The 19,587-nt window shown below is 49.0% G+C and overlaps 1 protein-coding gene across 6 annotated transcripts; it reads left to right on the top strand.

Moving 5' to 3' along the window:
• The first annotated feature begins 10,271 nt into the window (after window positions 1–10,271).
• Window positions 10,272–18,328, top strand: LOC118095891 (trans-1,2-dihydrobenzene-1,2-diol dehydrogenase-like). Of its 6 annotated transcripts, none has more exons than XR_004693838.3 (9): window positions 10,272–10,502; window positions 11,557–11,667; window positions 12,790–12,901; window positions 13,789–13,952; window positions 14,091–14,343; window positions 15,232–15,356; window positions 15,814–15,964; window positions 16,050–16,216; window positions 17,614–18,328. XR_004693838.3 is itself a non-coding variant. In XM_088654933.1 (9 exons), exons 2-9 carry the CDS (start codon window positions 11,631–11,633, stop codon window positions 16,157–16,159), a joined length of 1,011 nt encoding a protein of 336 aa, XP_088511059.1. In that variant the 5' UTR covers window positions 10,369–10,502; window positions 11,557–11,630; the 3' UTR covers window positions 16,160–16,288. The 6 variants fall into 6 exon arrangements, 3 of the variants coding, with proteins under 3 accessions (XP_034993103.1, XP_034993104.1, XP_088511059.1); XR_004693837.3 differs by having other exon boundaries at window positions 16,050–16,254; window positions 17,614–17,721; XM_088654933.1 differs by lacking the exon at window positions 17,614–18,328 and adding an exon at window positions 13,435–13,493 and having other exon boundaries at window positions 10,369–10,502; window positions 16,050–16,288.
• Window positions 18,329–19,587: the final 1,259 nt, after the last annotated feature.

The following is a 19,587-nucleotide window of genomic DNA, read 5'->3' on the forward strand; positions in this document are numbered from 1 at the left end:
TTTGATTCAGATTGTATCTTACTGGCCCAGTGGTTTTTCCTACTTTCTTCAGTTTAAGCTGGAATTTTGCTATAAGAAGCTGATGATCTGAGTTACAGTCAGCTCCAGGTCTTGTTTTTGCTGACTGTATGGAGCTTCTCCATCTTTGGCTGCAGAGAATATAATCAATCTGATTTCGATGCTGTCCATTTGGTGATATCCATGTGTAGAGTCGTCTCTTGTGTTGTTGGAATAGAGTGTTTGTGATGACCAGCTTGTTCTCTTGACAGAACTCTATTAGCCTTTGCCCTGCTTCATTTTGAACTCCAAGGCCAAACTTGCCAGTTGTTCCTTTTATCTCTTGATTCCCTACTTTAGCATTCCAGTCCCCTGTAATGAGAAGAACATCCTTCTTTGGTGTCATTTCTAGAAGGTGTTGTAGGTCTTCATAGAATTGGTCAATTTCACTTTCTTCAGCACCGGTAGTTGGTGCATAAACTTGGATTACTGTGATGTTAAAAGGTCTGCCTTGGATTCGTATCGAGATCATTCTGTCATTTTTGAGATTGCATCCCATTACAGCTTTTGCCACTCTTTTGTTGACTATGAGGGCCACTCCATTTCTGCTACAGGATTCTTGCCCACAGTAGTAGATATGATAGTCATCCGAACTGAATTCGCCCATTCCCTTCCATTTTAGTTCACTGATGCCCAGGATGTCAATATTTATTCTTGTCATCTCATTTTTGACCACATCCAGCTTACCTCCACTCATGGTTCTTACATTCCAGGTTCCTATGCAATATTTTTCTTTACAGCATCGGACTTTCCTTTCGCTTCCAGGCATATCCGCAACTGAGCGTCCTTTCGGCTTTGGCCCAGCCGCTTCATCAGCTCTGAATCTACTTGTACTTGTCCTCCGCTCTTCCTCAGTAGCATGTTGGACGCCTTCCGACCTGAGGGGCTCATCTTCCAGCGTCATAACTTTTATATGCCTGTTGTCTTTGTCCATGGAGTTTTCTTGGCAGGGATACTGGAGTGGCTTGCCAGTTCCTTCTCCAGGTGGATCACGTTTAGTCAAAACTCTCCACTATGACCTGTCCATCTTGGGTGGCCCTGCATGGCATAGCTCATAGCTTCTCTGAGTTATTCAAGCCCCTTCGCCACGACAAGGCATTGATCCATGAAGGGGACATTTTTGTTAGGGAAATTAAATTAAAATTAAGGCTAAATGGTCCACAATGGACTGAGCTGGTTCCAGATGTCTGTTCATTAGGCATAAATCCTGATTTGTTGGCACAACACATGCACAGAGGTTATATATCACTTGTGTCACCTCACTTGTTCCATTCTGCATTCATACGAATTAGCACGTGCAATGTTTTTACGAAGTTATACAACATATAATGACGTTATGTATAACTATTTAGTGGTTGCAACGCCTTTCCATGATAGTGATAGGGAAATGTACAGTACAGGATAACAACCGCTAGATGGAGCTGTCCTATAACCACTGCACAATTATTATTTTTTGAGAAAACGAAATCAAGAGGAACGCTGAATAATTCTGAAGCCCATCTGTTGGTCATCAGGAAGGCAGCTGAGAAGGCACGGGGCGGAAATGTGTCGGGCTGGGGGAGCCTCAACCGCTCCAAACACCACTGCACAAATTCCACACCACGTGCAGAATAGCAATAAGAAACTTCCACATCTGTGGAGTTTGCGCTATTCCATTCTTTTCCTTAAAAAAAAAAAAAAAGGTTCCTGCCAGTGTGGGAACAACACAGAACAACAGCATCTAGATCAAGGGAACAGCATCTAGATCAAGGGAACAGCATCTAGATCAAGGGAAGTAATAGTACCACTGTATTGTGCTCTGGTCAGACCTCACCTGGAATACTGTGTCCAGTTCTTGGCACCACAGTTCAAGAAGGATACTGACAAGCTGGAATGTGTCCAGAGGAGGGCAACCAAAATGGTCAAAGGCCTGGAAACGATGCCTTATGAGGAACGGCTTAGGGAACTGGGTATGTGAAATATACTCGGAGTCGAGAGTGAATTTCATGCTCTTTATTCAGCTCATAGTCATCAAGGAGGAGAAGAGAAGACAAATGGCTCTTTTCCCAAAACCATCTGCTTATATACATTATTTACACAATGGGCCTTGCGTGATTGGCTACTTCAGGGCTACACCTGTGGGCCAATTATATTGTGGATTGACTTCTGCCTGCAGCCTGATTGGCTGCTCCTACAGGCCAATCAGGTAGCAGATTCACTTCTGCCAGCCGCCTGATTGGCTGCTCCAGCAGGCCAATCAGGTTGCGGATTCACTTCCACCTGGAGTTGGATTGGGTAGCTCCCGCTGATTCTGAATCCTATTGTTCTAGGATTCAGCTCAGTACATAACACCCCTCCCCTCTAAGTTCCAGTCCTGCCCGGGAAGTTGCATTCATAGTCCCCAAGGTCTGCTGGCCGCCTCCGTGTGCGTTGTGGCCTGGGGTGTTCCTTGGTCAGGGGTTCTGGTTCTGGCTCGTGTTCCGAGGCTGCTGGCTGTGCCGGGGCTGTCTGGTCTGGCGCCACTGAACCACTAGGTTGTAGCTCTGGTTCCGGTGTCCTTCCAGCCTCGGGGTGCCCCTCTGTGCCTACTGCTTCTGCTTCCCCTGCCCACCCCTCTCGCTCTACAGGCCTCACTGCCCTGCTGTCCCCTTGGGACCCTTCTGTCCCGCTCTCCTCCCGGGTTCCTCCTGGGAATCGTCGCCGTAGCTGGTCGCAGTGGCGGCGCCAACATTGCCCCCCTTCCGTTAGTACCTCGTACGACACGGGACCGGTCACCTTGGTGACTGTGGCGGGTACCCATGCTGGGCCTGCCCCAAAATTCTTTGCATACACTGGGTCCTGGGCCACAAATGTCCGGGGGTTCCTGCCTTTCCCCACCACTACCTCATCCTGAGCTCTGTCGGGGTGAAGTCGGTCCAGTCTAGTTGCAAGGCGCCGGCCCATTAGTAGTTCAGCTGGGCTCCGGCCCGTCGTTGTGCTTGGGGTGCTGTGCTGTGCTAGAAGAAATGCGGCAAGGCGGTATTCCCAGTCCCCTTGTGTCATGCGGCGGAGGCTGTCCTTGGTGGTCCGCACCATGCGCTCCGCTTGGCCATTGGTGGCAGGGTGGAATGGTGCTGAGCGGATGTGGCGGATGGCGTTCTGCGCTGTGAAGGTCTGGAAGTCCTCTGACGTGAATGCGGTTCCATTGTCCGAGACGAGGGTGTCAGGGAGCCCGTGGGTTGCAAACAGCTTACGTAGTACCCGGATGGCTGCCGCCGTAGAAGTGGACGGTACCAGTGCGACCTCCAGCCATTTGGTGTAGGAATCCACCACTATGAAGAATGTTTTTCCCTGGAAGGGGCCAGCGAAGTCCACGTGCAAGCGTGACCATGGATCTCGGGCGGACTCCCAGGGCTGGACTGGGGCCCTTGGGGGATCTGGGCGGGATTCTTGGCAGGTCTGGCAGTGTTGGACCCAGGCCTCTATCTCTCTGTCAATCCCCGGCCACCACACATAACTCCTGGCAAGGGCCTTCATCCTCACTACCCCTGGGTGTGTCTCGTGTAGGGCTGTGAGGACCCTTTTGCGGAGGGGCTGGGGAACAACAACCCTGCTTCCCCATAACAGGCACCCCTTGTGGGCCGACAGTTCATGTTTGCGGTTTGTGTAGCCAGCGAATTCTGGCCCGGGGCTGCTGCTGGGCCATCCTCGCCACACCCAGTCCAGGACCCGGGAGATGACCCTATCTTTTGTGGAATGGTGCGCAACTTCTTGTGCCTGAATGGGTCGGTCGGGAAGCAGCTCCAGGGTCATAACCTCTTGCGCAGGCGCTGGGTCGGGGCCTGTTTCTGGTAGTGGTAGCCTGCTGAGGGCGTCTGCGTGGCCCATTGCCTTCCCAGGGCGGTGGATTAGTGCATACTGGTAGCCGGCAAGGAAAATTGACCACCTGAGGACACGTGGAGACAACACTTGGGGGGTCTGCTTCTCGGGGGCAAACAGGCCAAGCAACGGCTTGTGGTCAGTCACTATGGTAAAGGGCCGCCCGTACAAGAAATCATGGAATTTTTTTACGCCCTTCACGATTGCCAGACCCTCCTTGTCAATCTGTGAGTAGTTTCGTTCGGCTGCAGCAAGCGTCTGGGAGAAGTATGCCACCGGCACCTCTCTTCCATCCGGGAGTTGGTGTCCCAGGACAGCGCCGATGCCATAGGGAGAGGCGTCGCATGCCAGCACCACTGGCAGTGGGTATGCATGGGCCGTGAGAGCCTTGTTTATGGTGCATTTGTAGTCTGCACAGATGCGGACCGAACCGTTAGGCTTGACGGGTGTGACAATTGGAGTTTCCCAGGGGGCGTTGGGCACCGGCTCCAGCACTCCTTGCTCCACGAGCCGGTCCAATTCCTCGTCTATGCGGGGTTTCAGGGCGAACGGGACCCGGCGGGCCTTGTGCCTGATGGGTCGTACAGCGGGGTCTAGCTGTAGGGCAATGGGGGGTCCTGTATATTGTCCCAATGCCCCATCGAAAACCCCTGGAAACTCTTTGCATATGGCGTCCACGTCCACTTGTAAGCTAGTGCGGTTCACCCCGGTAACGGCTAGCCCCAGAGGTCCAAACCATGCCAGTCCCAGTAAGCTAACGTAGGGGCCCTTAACTACCAGCAAGTCCAATTGTTGCTTTCGCCCTCGATATTGCACCCTGAAGGTCCCCACCCCCATTGTAGGGACCTTACGTTTCTGGAAGTCCCGGAGGGTGAATGGGGCCGGCCTTAGTTTGGGACCCCCATTAGGGCACAGTTCCCTTAATGTTCGGGCCGAGATTATAGATAGAGTTGAACCCGTGTCCAGCTCCATGCGGCATGGGGCTCCCTCTATCTGTACCTCTATATAAATTTTCTCTGTGCTGGGATGGGGCAACTGGAATACCTGGTAGTCCGTGATCTCCGTCGAGTTGCCTTGGTGCATGGTGCCGTGTGACCTGGGGCTCCTGGGTCGGTCATCTGATGCTTGTCGACGGGTGAGTCGAGCCTGACACACCCGGGCGATGTGTCCCAATTTTCTGCACTGCCTGCACTCTGCGTTGCGGAAACGACAGGTCCTCCTCTCGTGGTTCTCCCCGCAGCTTGCACAGTTCCCTCCTTCTCGTCGAGGCTGCTGTGGTGTGTGTGCTGCTTGAGTGCGCCGCTGTACTCGGTGTACTTCCTCCCTGTCAGATTCGGATTCGTCGGTGAGGTCTTCGTGGTAGACCCTCGGTTGGGATGGCGGGGCCGGTCGTGCCTCTTGCGTTGACCTCTCGGCGGCTTCGGTTGCCAGGGCTTCCTCCAGAGCAATCTGGAACGTGAGGTCTTTTTTGGCGTAGAGGCGTCGTTGTAACATCTCGTCCCTCAGGCCACCGACGAGGCGGTCACGAAGCATGTTTTCCAACTCTGAGAAGTTGCATAACCGGGCGGCTTGGCGGAGGGAGGTCACAAACCCAGTTATGGTTTCCCCCGGGGCTTGCCGCTTTGCGTAGAAGGCATTTCGGCAAGCTACCACCGAGGGCTGTGGTGAGAAGTGCTCCTTCAGCCGTTCCATTATTGTTTTGTAAGAGACGGTAGCGACATCTCTAGGTGCAAGGAGAGCCCGGGCGATTTCAAACGTCTCCTCTCCACAGACGCTGAAGAATGTCGCCCTCTTCATGGCATCGTTGGTGACTTCTTTCGCTTGCAGGAGGAAGTTGAAACGAGCGGCGTACCCTTCCCAGTCTCCTGATGCTGGTTTGAATGGCGAGAAGCTGCTGTCAGTTGCCATTCTGGGTTCCTTGGGTCCTGGAGCTGAAGCCTGGATGCACAGTGCGATGCAGCGGTGCAGCAGGTGGCGGTGCTGTGGTGCAGTGCGTGGTGGCGGTCAGCTCAGCAGGATCCCACCTTCGTCGCCAGTGAAATATACTCGGAGTCGAGAGTGAATTTCATGCTCTTTATTCAGCTCATAGTCATCAAGGAGGAGAAGAGAAGACAAATGGCTCTTTTCCCAAAACCATCTGCTTATATACATTATTTACACAATGGGCCTTGCGTGATTGGCTACTTCAGGGCTACACCTGTGGGCCAATTATATTGTGGATTGACTTCTGCCTGCAGCCTGATTGGCTGCTCCTACAGGCCAATCAGGTAGCAGATTCACTTCTGCCAGCCGCCTGATTGGCTGCTCCAGCAGGCCAATCAGGTTGCGGATTCACTTCCACCTGGAGTTGGATTGGGTAGCTCCCGCTGATTCTGAATCCTATTGTTCTAGGATTCAGCTCAGTACATAACAGTATGTTTAGCCTGGAGAAGAGAAGGTTAAGGGGTGATATGATAGCCATGTTCAAATATATAAAAGGTTGTCATATAGAAGAGGGTGAAAGGTTGCTTTCTGCTGCTCCAGAGAAGTGGACACGGAGCAATGGATTCAAGCTACAAGAAAGAAGATTCCACCTAAACATTAGGAAGAACTTCCTGACAGTAAGAGCTGTTCGGCAGTGGAATTTGCTACCAAGGAGTGTGGTGGAGTCTCCTTCTTTGGAGGTCTTTAAGCAGAGGCTTGACAGGCATATGTCAGGAATGCTTTGATGGTGTTTCCTGCTTGGCAGGGGGTTGGACTGGATGTCATGTGGAAACACACACACACAAACACACACAAACACACACACACACACACACACACACACACACACGTAAAATGTTCTTGAACAAGGCATGATCATTCCACATTAAATGCATTGGATTCATAGCTGCCAAGTTATCCCTTTTTTACAGGGATTTTCCCTTATGCTGAATAGGCTTCCTCGCGAGAAAAGCGAAAACTTGGCAGCTATGATTGGATTGTATCCAATTAAGTCATTGTGACTTCCTCTCACACAATAGAGCTTCCTCTCCTCTCGCTGGGTGCCCACCAAATCTGCCTGAGAGAGTGGCAAGGGCTGGCGGGGAGCAGAGGGGGCGGGTGTTGCACAAGCAGAAGTTGTTCCATGAGCTTCAGTTATTGGATTCAAGCCTCTCCTCTGCTGTTTGGTTGCTGTAGTATGCTGCCCTCTTTTCAGCCCTCTAGGGGCACATTCCCCCCAGAAGACCAGTCTGCCCGAGAAATATGGAAAGTGTTGGCTCCAGTACTGTAGTGGCAAATTCAGATGTGCTGGGTCATGACGATCTGAGCCATGCCCTCTCACAAGCCACACACACACCCTTTCTAAGCTTATACAGCCTTCTAAGATTTGCCATCTGGTACGGAGGCTGAGACCCTACCTGCCCGCAGTGCATGCTCTAGTTATCTCCCGCTTGGACTACTGCAATGCGCTCTATGTGGGGCTACCTTTGAAGGTGACCCGGAAACTACAACTAATCTAAAAGGGATTGTGGCAGTGGCCCAAAGGGCCATAATTAAGGTGATAATGTAAATCCCTATAAATCTTGGAATATGCTTATAATAGAAGAGTTATGGTAACCTGTTGCTTTAAGAAACTCATGATTTGGCAAAGAGGGATTTGGGAAAGAAAGAAAGACTGTGAATACGTCAGTCACAAAGATGCAATTCATAAGCTAGAACATATGTTGATACATAGTGCAGATGCCTACAAGTAACACAAGTTCCCATACATGCAAACTAACAAAATGTAACAGATTGCTGAGAATCAAGGTTTAGGTAGCAATGCTTTATTGTCCATGCGTATTAAACTCATAGCTGCCAAGTTTTCCCTTTTCTCGCGAGGAAGCCTATTCAGCATAATGGAATTTCCCTTTAAAAAAGGGATAACTTGGCAGCTATGATTAAACTACCGTAGAATGAAGTAATGATGGACATGCGTACTAAACTAGAATGAGGTACTGTAATGATGAATATGATTGGTTAAATTGAAATTATTTGTTTGAAATGTTATAAATTCCCCTGCCCCACGTTGGGTGGGATTGCAGATTCGACTGTAACCTATTGCTTTCCAATAAACAACAATGGACTCCTAAACTCCTCTTGTCTCTGAGTTTTATTGGCGTAACTCAGAAGATAAGCCATTTTTGGCTTACAACAGGATCAGTAGGAAAAGGACCGAAAATAAAATCACCAGTGCCGTAAGGCCTGTATACAAATCTACAGTGTGAACCACACTTGGAATGCTGTGTAAAATGATCAAGGGGGTGGAGCAACTACCTAATGCGGAAATGTGTTGGGCTTTCTAGTTTAGCAATAAAGAGAGATTATACATAGTATAGAGAAAGTAGATTCAGGTAGGTAGCTGTGTTGGTTTGATGCAGTTGAAATAAATAAATAAAATTGTCCAGCAGCACCTTAGAGACCAACTAAGTTTGTTCTGGGTATAAGCTTCCGTGTGCATGCACATTTCTTCAGATATTCTTCAGGCCCACGAAAGCTTATACCCAGAACAAACTTAGTTGGTCTCTAAGGTGCTACTGGACAATTTTTTTATTTTTATTTATTTATAGAGAAAGTAGATAGACTTTTTCTCCTTCTGTCATAACATTAGAACTCAGCGGAGTTGTCCAATAAAGCTGGATGGAAGAAGATTCAGGACAAAGGATGTTTCCAGTGAGATGGGTATTACTGGTGGAATGGGTGCTCCCAGGATAGGCACCTTTTTCACAGCACCCACACAGCATTCTTAGCAAACAATACCAGTCCATATCTCCTGCCACCCTCCAGTTTAATCCAGATATACCCTTTCTAGAAAAAAAATCTGAGAAACTAGAACAAAGGAACAAACCACACCCTGTGGCCAATGACCTGTTTGTCTCAGTGAGCCATTTGCCAATGAAGCCCTGAAGTACGCCTTCACAAGGTGCCCAGTTAATCTGTGGAACTCACTGCCACATGGACACCATGTGGTCTGAATCCAGCAAGGCTCCTTTTGCAGAGGGGCCATAGCTCAGTGGTGGAACATCTGCTTAGCATGCAGGAACCCCCAGGTTCAATCTTCGGCCTCTCCAGGCAGGGGTGGCCCATGCATGAGGCAAGATGAAGCCACTTGCCTCAGGTGGCAGATCTGACCCCTGAGTCCACGCTGCCAGCCTGCCCAGGATTTGCCCTCACCACTGCCACAGTACCGTCGTCCTGACCACATAACCCTTGCCACTGCTGCTGCATTGTGGCGGCAGCGGAGGTGTGCCAGCAGGACAGTGAGGGGTCCAGGATCTGTGGGGCAGGGGGTAGCATGGGGGTGCTTTGCCCACAGTGGCAAAAAATCCTGGGATGGCCCAGTCTCCAGGTATGTGTGGGGAAAACTCCTGTCTAAAACCCTCAGGAGCTGCTGACAAGTCAATGTAAACAAGGCAGTGTAAACAGGACAGCTTCCGACATCCCCTCCAAGTGTCCCAAGATTTTCCAGGGACAGTCCTGGTATTACGAAAACCACCTGACACACACACCCCCGGGGGCTTCTGATTTGATCCCAGAATGCCCCTATTATACCTGCTGGTTTTCAGAGCACCCAGACACAGATCTTTAAAGCATGGGACTGTGCCTGGAAAGAGCAAGGCCAAATGTAACTGTGGATAACTCCTTGGTGAACTGGCTTGTCCAACCACTTCCCACCCACCCACCCCCCACCCCCCAAAATTGAAGCCCTCTTAAGATACGTACCTGGCTCCTGGAACAACACCCACATACATACCAGTACCTGTGCTGTCCCTTCTCATTCATACAGCTTTATTTAAAGTGATAAATTACTGTGGTTGAAGTGCCCCACTCCAGTCTCTTCTCATTGGCTGTTGGGGTCTGTTCCAAGTTCATCATCCACCCAGTCTTTGTGCTGCCATCACCAAAAGCCATGGGGATGGAGAAGGAGAAAAGGGCATCTTCCCTTCTCTCCCACATACCCGATCTCCAGCACAGATGCTTTATGCATCTAAGTTAGAGGGAATGAATCCTAGATATCATATTATCCCTAAGCCCACCTGCCTCGGATCATCTTCCACGCTGATATATCACTGTCAAAATGGAAGCCACAGGGGCACTCTCAATGTCATGGGCCAGCATAGAGCGGTGGCGTTAATAAGCAACAGCCAAAGAAAGCTGCTAGCAAGTGTTTTGCATCAGTCAGTCGGCCCTTTCTCCAATGTTTTCCAGCCTAGCAGGATCTGCCATGAATAAACCCTGGCCCAAAAGCTTGTCCTCCTCACACCCAAAAACCTGTGTCCTGTGAGGACAGTGCTCTCTTGAACTCAGTCTCATGATTCCCAATCAGAGGGATTTGCTTCCCCCTGCTGGTTCTCTCGCTCCATAGCTGGGCAGGTGCCCAAGTCCAGAGTCCAAGCTTCATGGACGTTGACTGAGGGGCAGCGGTCCTTTCCCTGCGCTAGAAGCCACCCCAAGCACTGCTTGCCTTTCTCCGTCCACACACGGCGCCTCTCTCTCTCTTCCTCTCTGCTACCATGACGGCCACCCGCTGGGGGATCTGCTCTGCCGGCAAGATCAGCCACGATTTTCTAGTGGCTATGAAGACTCTGCCATCAGAGGACCACAAGGTAATAAGTGGAGCACAGACCGAAGATGGATGGAGGGGGGCTATTCCCACCTATGGAACTGAATGGGAAGTTCAAACTGGGGAGGGCACCTGGTCCCCGGGAAAGAAGGGAGAACTAGAATTAAAGAGACTGGGGTCTCTGGAAGCCAAGATGCTAAATCAGGGGTGGGGAATCTGTCACCTTCCTGATGATGTTGGACTACAAATCCCATCATCCCTGACCATTGGCCGGGCTGGCTGGGAGTGATGGGAGTTGGCGACCCACAACATCAGGAAGGCCAACCGTTTCCATCCCTGTGCCAGATCACTGGAGAAGGCAGGTGGTTCTGTGGTTTCCATTATAGATGCGATTCAGAAGAAGGTAGTGGGGCTGGCTTTAAGGAAAGGGGCAATTTAGATTCCTATATTCAAGAAATTGTGAACCTGGCGGCTCTCCCTGGCCTACTAACTAGACGCTCCTAAAGAAGACCTATTTGTTGGGTATTCATCCTGATTTACTTGTGTAGCTACTATTCACCAGTAGCTGGCAGGTTCTGTCTGATCTGGGCAGTGGACCTCCCATCCATAGTTGCACTAGCCCGGTGGTTCTCAAACTTTTTTTCTCTGGGCCACACTTTCTCGTGCCACACCGGGTTTTTTTATTGATAAGGAATACATTGGAATACAAAAAAGAAACAACAAGCTGTGCTTGATTTATAAGAACACAACTGCTTCATGATAAGATTGTGGGACATTCAAAAAGTATAAAACAATGCAGCTGGATTGCTGTGGCCCCTAACTCAGCTGGCAGCCTCCCCTGGGATTCATCTGGCAGCGGGACAAGCAGTCACAGACCCTCCAAATGCCCTTATTTTCCAGGGAAGTCCCTGATCTAGAGAAGCCGTCCCGGTTTCTGTTTTGATCCTGGAATGTGCCACTTTTCCTTAGGATGTCCCTATTTTCATTGGAGAAATGTTGCAGAGTATTGAGTTAACCGACCCCTGAACCATCTGAAGGCATTCCTGTATAGGGAAGGGTTTCTTACTGTTTTATTATCTTTTTATGCATGTTGGAAGCTGCCCAGAGTGCTGGGACAACCCAATAAGATGTGTGCGGGGTATACTGCAAATAGTAAAGCTATTATTATGAGATGGGACGTCCCTATTTCCATCGGAGAAATGTTGGAGGTATGCAGTCACAAGTCTCTGTACCAGGCACCCCCAAACTGCGGCCCTCCAGATGTTTTGGCCTACAACTCCCATGATCCCTAGCTAGCAGGGAAGATGGGAATTGTAGTCCAAAACATCTGGAGTTTGGGGATGCCTGCTCTATACAATGTCTAATCCAGTTGACAGCCCCAGGAAAAGCAGATAGGCTTTTGGCTTGATCCAGCAGGCCTCTTCATAGGTTATGTTCCTGTCTGCAGATGGAGGATGAACAAGCAAAAGGCCCTCTGGAAATAATACCGTAGCTGCTCAATCTGGACAACATACACCCAGACAACACCATTATCTGGACAACATACACCCAGACAACACCATTACTGGCCCCAACAACATCCAACATACCATCTCAGGACTATTTAATTGCTCATCTTCTAACATTGTGTATGCCATCAAATGCCAACAGTGCCCTTCAGCTCTCTATATTGGACAAACAGGCCAAACCCTACGCCAAAGGATAAATGGACATAAATCTGACATCAGGAACCAGAAGACAGAAAAACCAGTAGGAGAACACTTCAATCTCCCAGGACATTCTATACAAGATCTCAAAGTAGCTGTCTTACTACAAAAGAATTTCAGAAATAGACTGGAAAGAGAAGTTGCTGAACTGCAACTTATCACCAAGCTCAAAACCATGGAGGGACCTGGTTTGAACAGAGATATCGGATTCTTATCTCATTATACATGATAAGCGATCTTCAGCCATCTCAACCCTTGCTTTTTCATGCAAAACCATTTGCAGTCGTTTGCGGTCATCAACAGCTATCAGTCAGTCAATCACCCATTTCCACCACCCTTCTGAGTGATCCCCCCTCCCCATCCCCACCCCTCCCCACCCCTTCTCTACATAAGTGCCTGGAAACTTCCATTTCACTGTATCTGAAGAAGTGTGCATGCACACGAAAGCTCATACCAAAATAAAAACTTAGTTGGTCTTTAAGGTGCTACTGAAGGAATTTTTTTTATTTTACTTCAATCTGGACAAGCCCTTCCAGCAGAAGGTGGTCTTTCTTTATGTTCCAGTCCTGTACTGTTTTAGAGTCATACTCTGTTCCTCTGTCTCTCGCCCCACCCACCTCCCAGGTGTTGGCCATTGCTTCTCGGGAGCTGAGCCGGGCACAGGAATATGCCAAGAACCACAGCATCCCCAAGGCCTATGGCTCTTACGCAGAACTGGCTCAGGATCCGGACATTGGTGAGAAAGCTTCCTCGAAACCCCGGGAACATCTGGAGAGAGGAAACTGCCTTGTTCCAAGTCAGACCATGGGGTCCATCCAGCTCAATATGGTCTATACTTGACTTGCCCCACCTGGAGATGCTGGAGGTGGAATCTTCAGGTCTTCTGCATGTGCAGCAGATGTGCCACATCTGTCCCCCCAAGGGAGAGGGGAAATCCCCTTCTACCGTACGAAGTAAACTGGGTTTTGGAATGGGAACATCATCCAACAGGGGTGGAGAAGCTTTTCCAACCTGGGGGTCACATTCCCTTCTGGGCAACTTTCCAAGGGCCACATGTCCCTGGTGGGAGGGGGCAGAGGGAAAAGTGGGCGGAGCAAACGATATGCATGTTTACATTTGTCCAGTAGACCATTTTCTGTTGGGAATGGATTGTAGGTTTAGATCTAAACCTCCTACAGGCATAGGAGAAATAGGAAACATGCATTTGTGATTTTGGCTGCAAACACCACAGTTTCTCTTTCACCCCTTTCTGTTTTCTTTCCAAACAAGCAAGAAGCATTGTTGGAGTTCAAGGGCATATTCCAGCCAAGCTAAATCACTGAAGGAGGGTGAGAAGCAAGGCCATTGAGGAGTGGGGCTTGAGGCAAGGGGGTGCAGGGAGGGAAAGTACCAAGAGCAAAAAAAAGGGGGGGAGATGGGCAGGCCTGGAGGGTCTCCCCAACCATTCAGACTCTAGCTGTATACATTGGAAGTGCATTTAAAGCACAAGAATCCTGAGAACTGTCGCTTTGCTAAGGGAGGTGTGCTTTAAATGTATGGCTCTGCCTCTTTCTCAAGATAAATGTTGGCTGTGGCTGAGCTCAGGAGCGAAGCTTTCCTCCGGACTTCCCTTTCTTTTTGCAGATGTGGTGTATGTGGGAGTTGTGCACCCCCACCACCTGCCAGCCACCCTCCTCTTCATCCAGGCTGGGAAAAACGTGCTCTGCGAGAAGCCCCTGGGCATGAACGCTGCAGAGGTCAAGAAGATGGTGCAGGCAGCTCGGGAAAAGGAGGTCTTCCTCATGGAGGTAAGAGGCAGAAGCGCTCCCTGAAGGCCAAAGGGGCACCATATGGAACTGATGGGCTTTGGTCTGGCATCTCCAACAAAGGGAGCACAAACCCCTGGCATGGGGCTGCAGTAGGCGAATGTTCTGATTTGTCCTCAGGCTTGCTGGACCCGCTTCTTCCCTGCTTTGGAGAAGATCCGCTCTCTGCTCGATCAAAAGACTGTTGGGGATGTGTTAGTGGTTCAAACCGATTTTGGTGTCCCTAACCAAACTGTCCCCAGGGCTGTGGAGAAAGATCTTGGTGGAGGCGCCTTACTGGATATTGGTGTCTACTGTGTTCAGCTGGCCTGCATGGTTTTTGATGGGGAGAAGCCAGAGTCCATTGTGGCCTCAGGGTTCTTGCATGGAACAGGTTAGTATTGGGTTGGTCCTGGTCCCCTCCAGAGGTCAGTATTTTGCACAAGGGGTTCAAGTGTACACCAGATACAGTGGCACCTTGGTTCTCAAACTTAATCCGTTCCAGAAGTCCGTTCCAAAACCAAAGCGTTCCAAAACCGAGGTACGCTTTCCCATAGAAAGTAATGCAACATGGATTAATCCGTTCCAGACTTTTAAAAAAACAACCCCTAAAACAGCAATTTAACATGAATTTTACTATCTAACGGGACCATTGATCCATAAAATGAAAGCAATAAACAATGTACTGCAGTCACACAATCAATCAGCCAGTATCTGAACTGGGTTCCACACAGTCAGAAAAACAAAGCAAAAAAAGCCGCAAAAACAAAAACTCAAAATAAATAGCAAAAACAGACAGACCTCGGTGTAACACTCAAAACGGAAGCAGGGTACTCAAACCGGAAGCATAACACTCAAAATGGAGCACATTCGGCTTCCGAAGAAAGTTTGCAAACCGGAACACTTACTTCCAGGTTTGTAGTGTTTGAGTAACAATGCGTTTGAGAACCAAGGTACCAGTGTACCACTGCGGTAAGGCCGCGAATATAAGCCACACTTTAACTTTTCACAACCCATTTTTTTTGGGGGGGGGGAGTGCAGCTTATATTTGGGCCAATGCGGTACTTAGTAGGAAAGCTGCATTGTGCTTTAAATGTGTGGTGTGTGTGTGTGTACACAGCCCAGTTTGTGAAGAATTGCCTTCAGGGGTATAATACGTGCAAATAGGTCCAGACTAGGTAGGAAAAACAAGATCTCAGTGTGCAGTGGATGCAGAATATAATGCGGCTAACACAGCCTAACTGGCATGTTGGTATAATCACTGTTGCTTGTTTCCCCCAAGGGGTAGATGAAACAGCTTCAGTTATCCTGAATTACTCTGGCCAACGCCAAGCTGCCCTCACTTATACCATGATGGCCTGGATGCCCAACAAAGCCAGCATTACTGGCACCAAGGGGATAATTGAGGTAAGTCCTGGACCACATGGAGAAGGGGATACACTTTGCATCTTCCCAGAAACAAAAGGAAGCTTCAGGAGGATCACAATCCAGGATTCCGTAGGCTCTTCTAGGGACCAAGATGGTAAGGAAGGATGGTTTGGGTGGGTGGGGGTAGGACAGAGAAAAGCACACATACACACACGTGTGTGTATCCGGAGACCGCGGAGTTAAAACAACAACCACCAGGTAGAAATTTATTTAATTTGCACATTTCGCACTGAATGGAAGAATCAACTTTTGACCTACGTGCAAAATGTTGTGGAAAACATAAATGTCAGCATAAGCATGGCCCGGAGCTTCCCTCCTGGGAAAGTTTGAGCCCCATAACTATATCTTTACAAATGAATTGCCCGAAACAACCCCTTTCTGAGAGCTCTAGGGCCTATTTTGGTATATGCTTCCACTCACAGCTGTGTTCCCGCAGATCCCCGGTCCCTTCTGGTGCCCAGACGAGTTGGTTGTAAATGGACAGAAGGAAGAGTTTCCTCTTCCTCATCCTTCCCAAAAACTGTACTTCATCAAATCCACTGGCCTGCGCTATGAAGCAGAACATGTCAGGCAATGTCTCCTTCAAGGTAAAAGTCTTGGGCACTCCTGGGCGGACTGTGCACAGCAGCAGAGCATCCTGACTTATTCTCCTTTCTCTTTCCTCTCCCTCAGGCCTGAAGGAGAGCCCCATCATGTCTCATGGAGACAGTGAGCTTCTCCACTCTATCCTGGATGAAATCCGTAGGCAGCTGGGGGTGTCCTATCCTCAGGACCACGCATGACCCATTCCAGGCGAGGCGGCAGCTAGACCAGATTTTACTATCAGAAACGCCAGTCTGGTGGGTGGATTTGCAACAAATGCCAGCAAATACTGATTGTAAGCTTTGGAATAAAATGCAATTAGATGCAAAGCGTCTGCTTATTATGTGAATCTCGTCCGCCATGAGATGTCGATTTATTTTACATTCTGTAAATAGAAGCCTAAGATTTGTTGTGTTTTGCCTTTTTATGAGTTTTGTAGCCTCTCAATTTTTCCTTTCCAAATTTGGCATTTTAAACTTAAGGTTTGGAGCTGGAGCAGGTAAAAGATCCGACTCAACCCAAACAGGAGTGGCAGGTACCATCGATCAGCTGGCCAGTAGAGCCGGTAAAGACCTGGGTTTCTCAAACCGCAACCAACTGATCATCAGGTCTTGTAAAGCATGGAGCCTCACATGACCCGAGGATCAGCAGATTGCACTTGCCAAGTGCTAAGCATGGGGCTTGCCAAGTCCTCTGCATAGTGATCTACAAGCGCTGACCATGATTGTCAGCATTTTGCAGGCTGTGCCTTTGTCCGCATGGATTGTGCCAGTATAAAGACAACGTTGATTAAAGTTTAACCATTGCTGACATGTATTAATACAGCAATGTTTAAAAAGCTGGGTCTCTGCCCCTCTCTCTGCCAAGCGGTGGCAAGAGCCCATGGGGTCCCAGGCGCACACACAGGATCTGTGTCCCTTTGAAGAATAAAAGACACAGAATAAAAGATGGTTTATTCACCTATTTACACCTTCAGTTTGCATGGAGGGAGTCCAGATCTTACAACATGGCCCACAGCAGTGCAGGGAACCTTTTGTCTCCCTTTCCAAGACGGATCTCAGCCCATCTTCCTCCTTCTCTCTCCCAGAAACCCCTTGCTTGAAAACTCCCTTTTCCTGTCCTCTCAGTTGGGTGTCATTCTAGAGTGAATGCTTTGAATAATTTCTTTTATGTAATGCACAGGCATAAAATTGAAGCCCCCCCCTTTACCCCCCATTGGTGCTCTGATCCATTTTTGGGGATCCAAGGACGCCCAAAAATGGGTGGTTGGTGGAAGGACTTTGAGTGAGAGGTAGGGAAGGAAAGACCTCCAAGGGTGAGGGACTGGGAGAAGAAACGAAAGCTCCCAAGTGAGAGCTGGGAGGGTCCACCACTTTCTGTGTGAGACAAGAGCAGGCATCCCCAAACTGCGGCCCTCCAGATGTTTTGGCCTACAACTCCCATGATCCCTAGCTAACAGGACCAGTGGTCAGGGATGATGGGAATTGTAGTCCAAAACATCTGGAGGGCCGAAGTTTGGGGATGCCTGGACAAGAGCTACCTTTGAGAGAGGCCTCACCTTCTTTTCTTTTCACTCTCTCCCTTTGTTTTTATTTAGATTACCGTAGTTTCTTTTATTGTATTATCAAAAAGTTTCTATCCAACTTGGCCACAGGTCGGGTGGGATAATGATCTACTGCACCTGATCTTGTCTGACGGTCAGCAGCATTCCAGAGCGGCTGCCAACAGGGCAGAGGGAACAATTCTACCTGGAGATCATGCAGATTGAACCGGAACGTTTTGCAGTTTCTTTACCACTGATCAACGTTGGAGCCACCTTGGGAATTCTGCAGACTCACTTGGTGGGATAGCAAGGGACACGGAGGGGATCAGTAAATGCCATAAGGCAAGAGCAACTGGACTGCAAACATTATGAAGAAGTCCCTACGGTTGTCCTGTGAGTACTGTACGTACAATAAATCCCTTTGTTCTCATTTTGCCCCATATAAATGAGAAAGCCAATGTGAGGACTGTTTGCAATTAGCCATTTTGCTATTGCACCCCTATTGCGGAGCCTATGGAAGCTCTCATCCCAGCCTTGCAGAATGAAATTACAGCAGAAGAAAGAATCGGGGAAGCGCAGCCTCTTATCTCTGTTGCGTTGCTTTTGCAAGGAGTTGAGCAGCAATCCTGCCTCATTGTGTTTGATGACCACCCATCCAAGTTCTCTGGACGGTTTGATGATGATGATAATTGTAATTATAATTTATTTGTACCCTGCCCATCTGGCTGGGTTTCCCCAGCCACTCTGGGCGGCTTCCAACAAAGATTAAAAAATACATTAAAATGTCACACATTAAAAACTCCCCTGAACAGGGCTGCCTTTAGGTATTTTCTAAATGTCAGGTAGTTATTTATCTCTTTGACATCTGATGGGAGGGCATTTCACTGGGTGGGCGCCACTACCGAGAAGGCCCTCTGCCTGGTTCCCTGTAGCTTTGCTTCTCACAGTGAGGGAACCGCCAGAAGGCCCTCAGTGCTGGACCTCAGTGTCCGGGCAAAACGATGGGGATGGAGACGCTCCTTCAGGTATACTTATGTTTACATAAACAACAGAAGCTGTACTAAAAAAGACTGAAAGCAAGAGGATTCTTCACTCAACAGCAAGTCTCGCTGTGTCTGATGCTTACTCTGAAGTAACAACAGGATTGATGCAAGGCCTACAAAGCTAGAGGCTGACATTTTGCTTTATGATTGACGCGCACGAGGCACAAATGAAGAGGAGGCTGGGGCATACCCGTCAACTCCCGGATTGAAAAATCCAGGATCAGCAGCGGCGCAGCACCAGAAGTCTGGACATGCGTAGAAGCGACTTCCGGTGCCAGCGCTGCCCGATTTCCGGTGCCCAGACATGGGAAGAGCGGCACCCGAAATTGGTTCTACGCATGTCCAGACATGCGCAGAAGGAGCCTCCCTGGCCAGCAGGAGCTGCTCTGAAAATCTGGGAGAATTACGGGATATTTCGCCATTCGGGATAACAGCGGGAAATGGCTTTAAAAACGGGGGTTTCCCGCGAAAAATGGGAGACTTGGCAGCTATGGGCTGGGGGCGGGACAAGGGTTCATGCACATCGTAGAATGGGAAGGGAATTTCCCATAATGGCGCCTATGTAGAATGCTTCGTGCGCTACCTCCTCCCTAAAAATACCTCACTTCTGGTTGGTATGCAATTCCCCCACCTCCGCTTCTTAACAGAATAAGATTCTCATGTTTCCATATACTGTACCCACAAAGGGGGGGGGGAGGAAATAATGATCCAGGAAGAAATAAAAAAGTTACCAAGAACTTCACATAGTAAAAGACCAGAAATATATCTTTTGGGAATATTGAATGGTGACATTCCAAAAGAAAAAAACTAAATTCTTTCTGTACGCAACATCAGCAGGGAGAATTCTGGTGGCTAAGTACTGGAAGGGTAACCAGGTACTGACCCAAGAGGAATGGTTATGTAAATTATGTGAATATTTGGAACTGGCCAAATTGACCGATATAATAAGACTAAAGCCAATACAGTCAAGAAGGAATAGAATTGCTTGAATGACTACAGTGGTACTTCGGGCTACAAACGCTTCAGGTTACAAACGCTTCAG

This window comes from Zootoca vivipara, chromosome 12 (genome assembly GCF_965207765.1).
Source record: "Zootoca vivipara chromosome 12, rZooViv2.hap1.1, whole genome shotgun sequence".
NCBI lineage: Eukaryota > Metazoa > Chordata > Lepidosauria > Squamata > Lacertidae > Zootoca > Zootoca vivipara.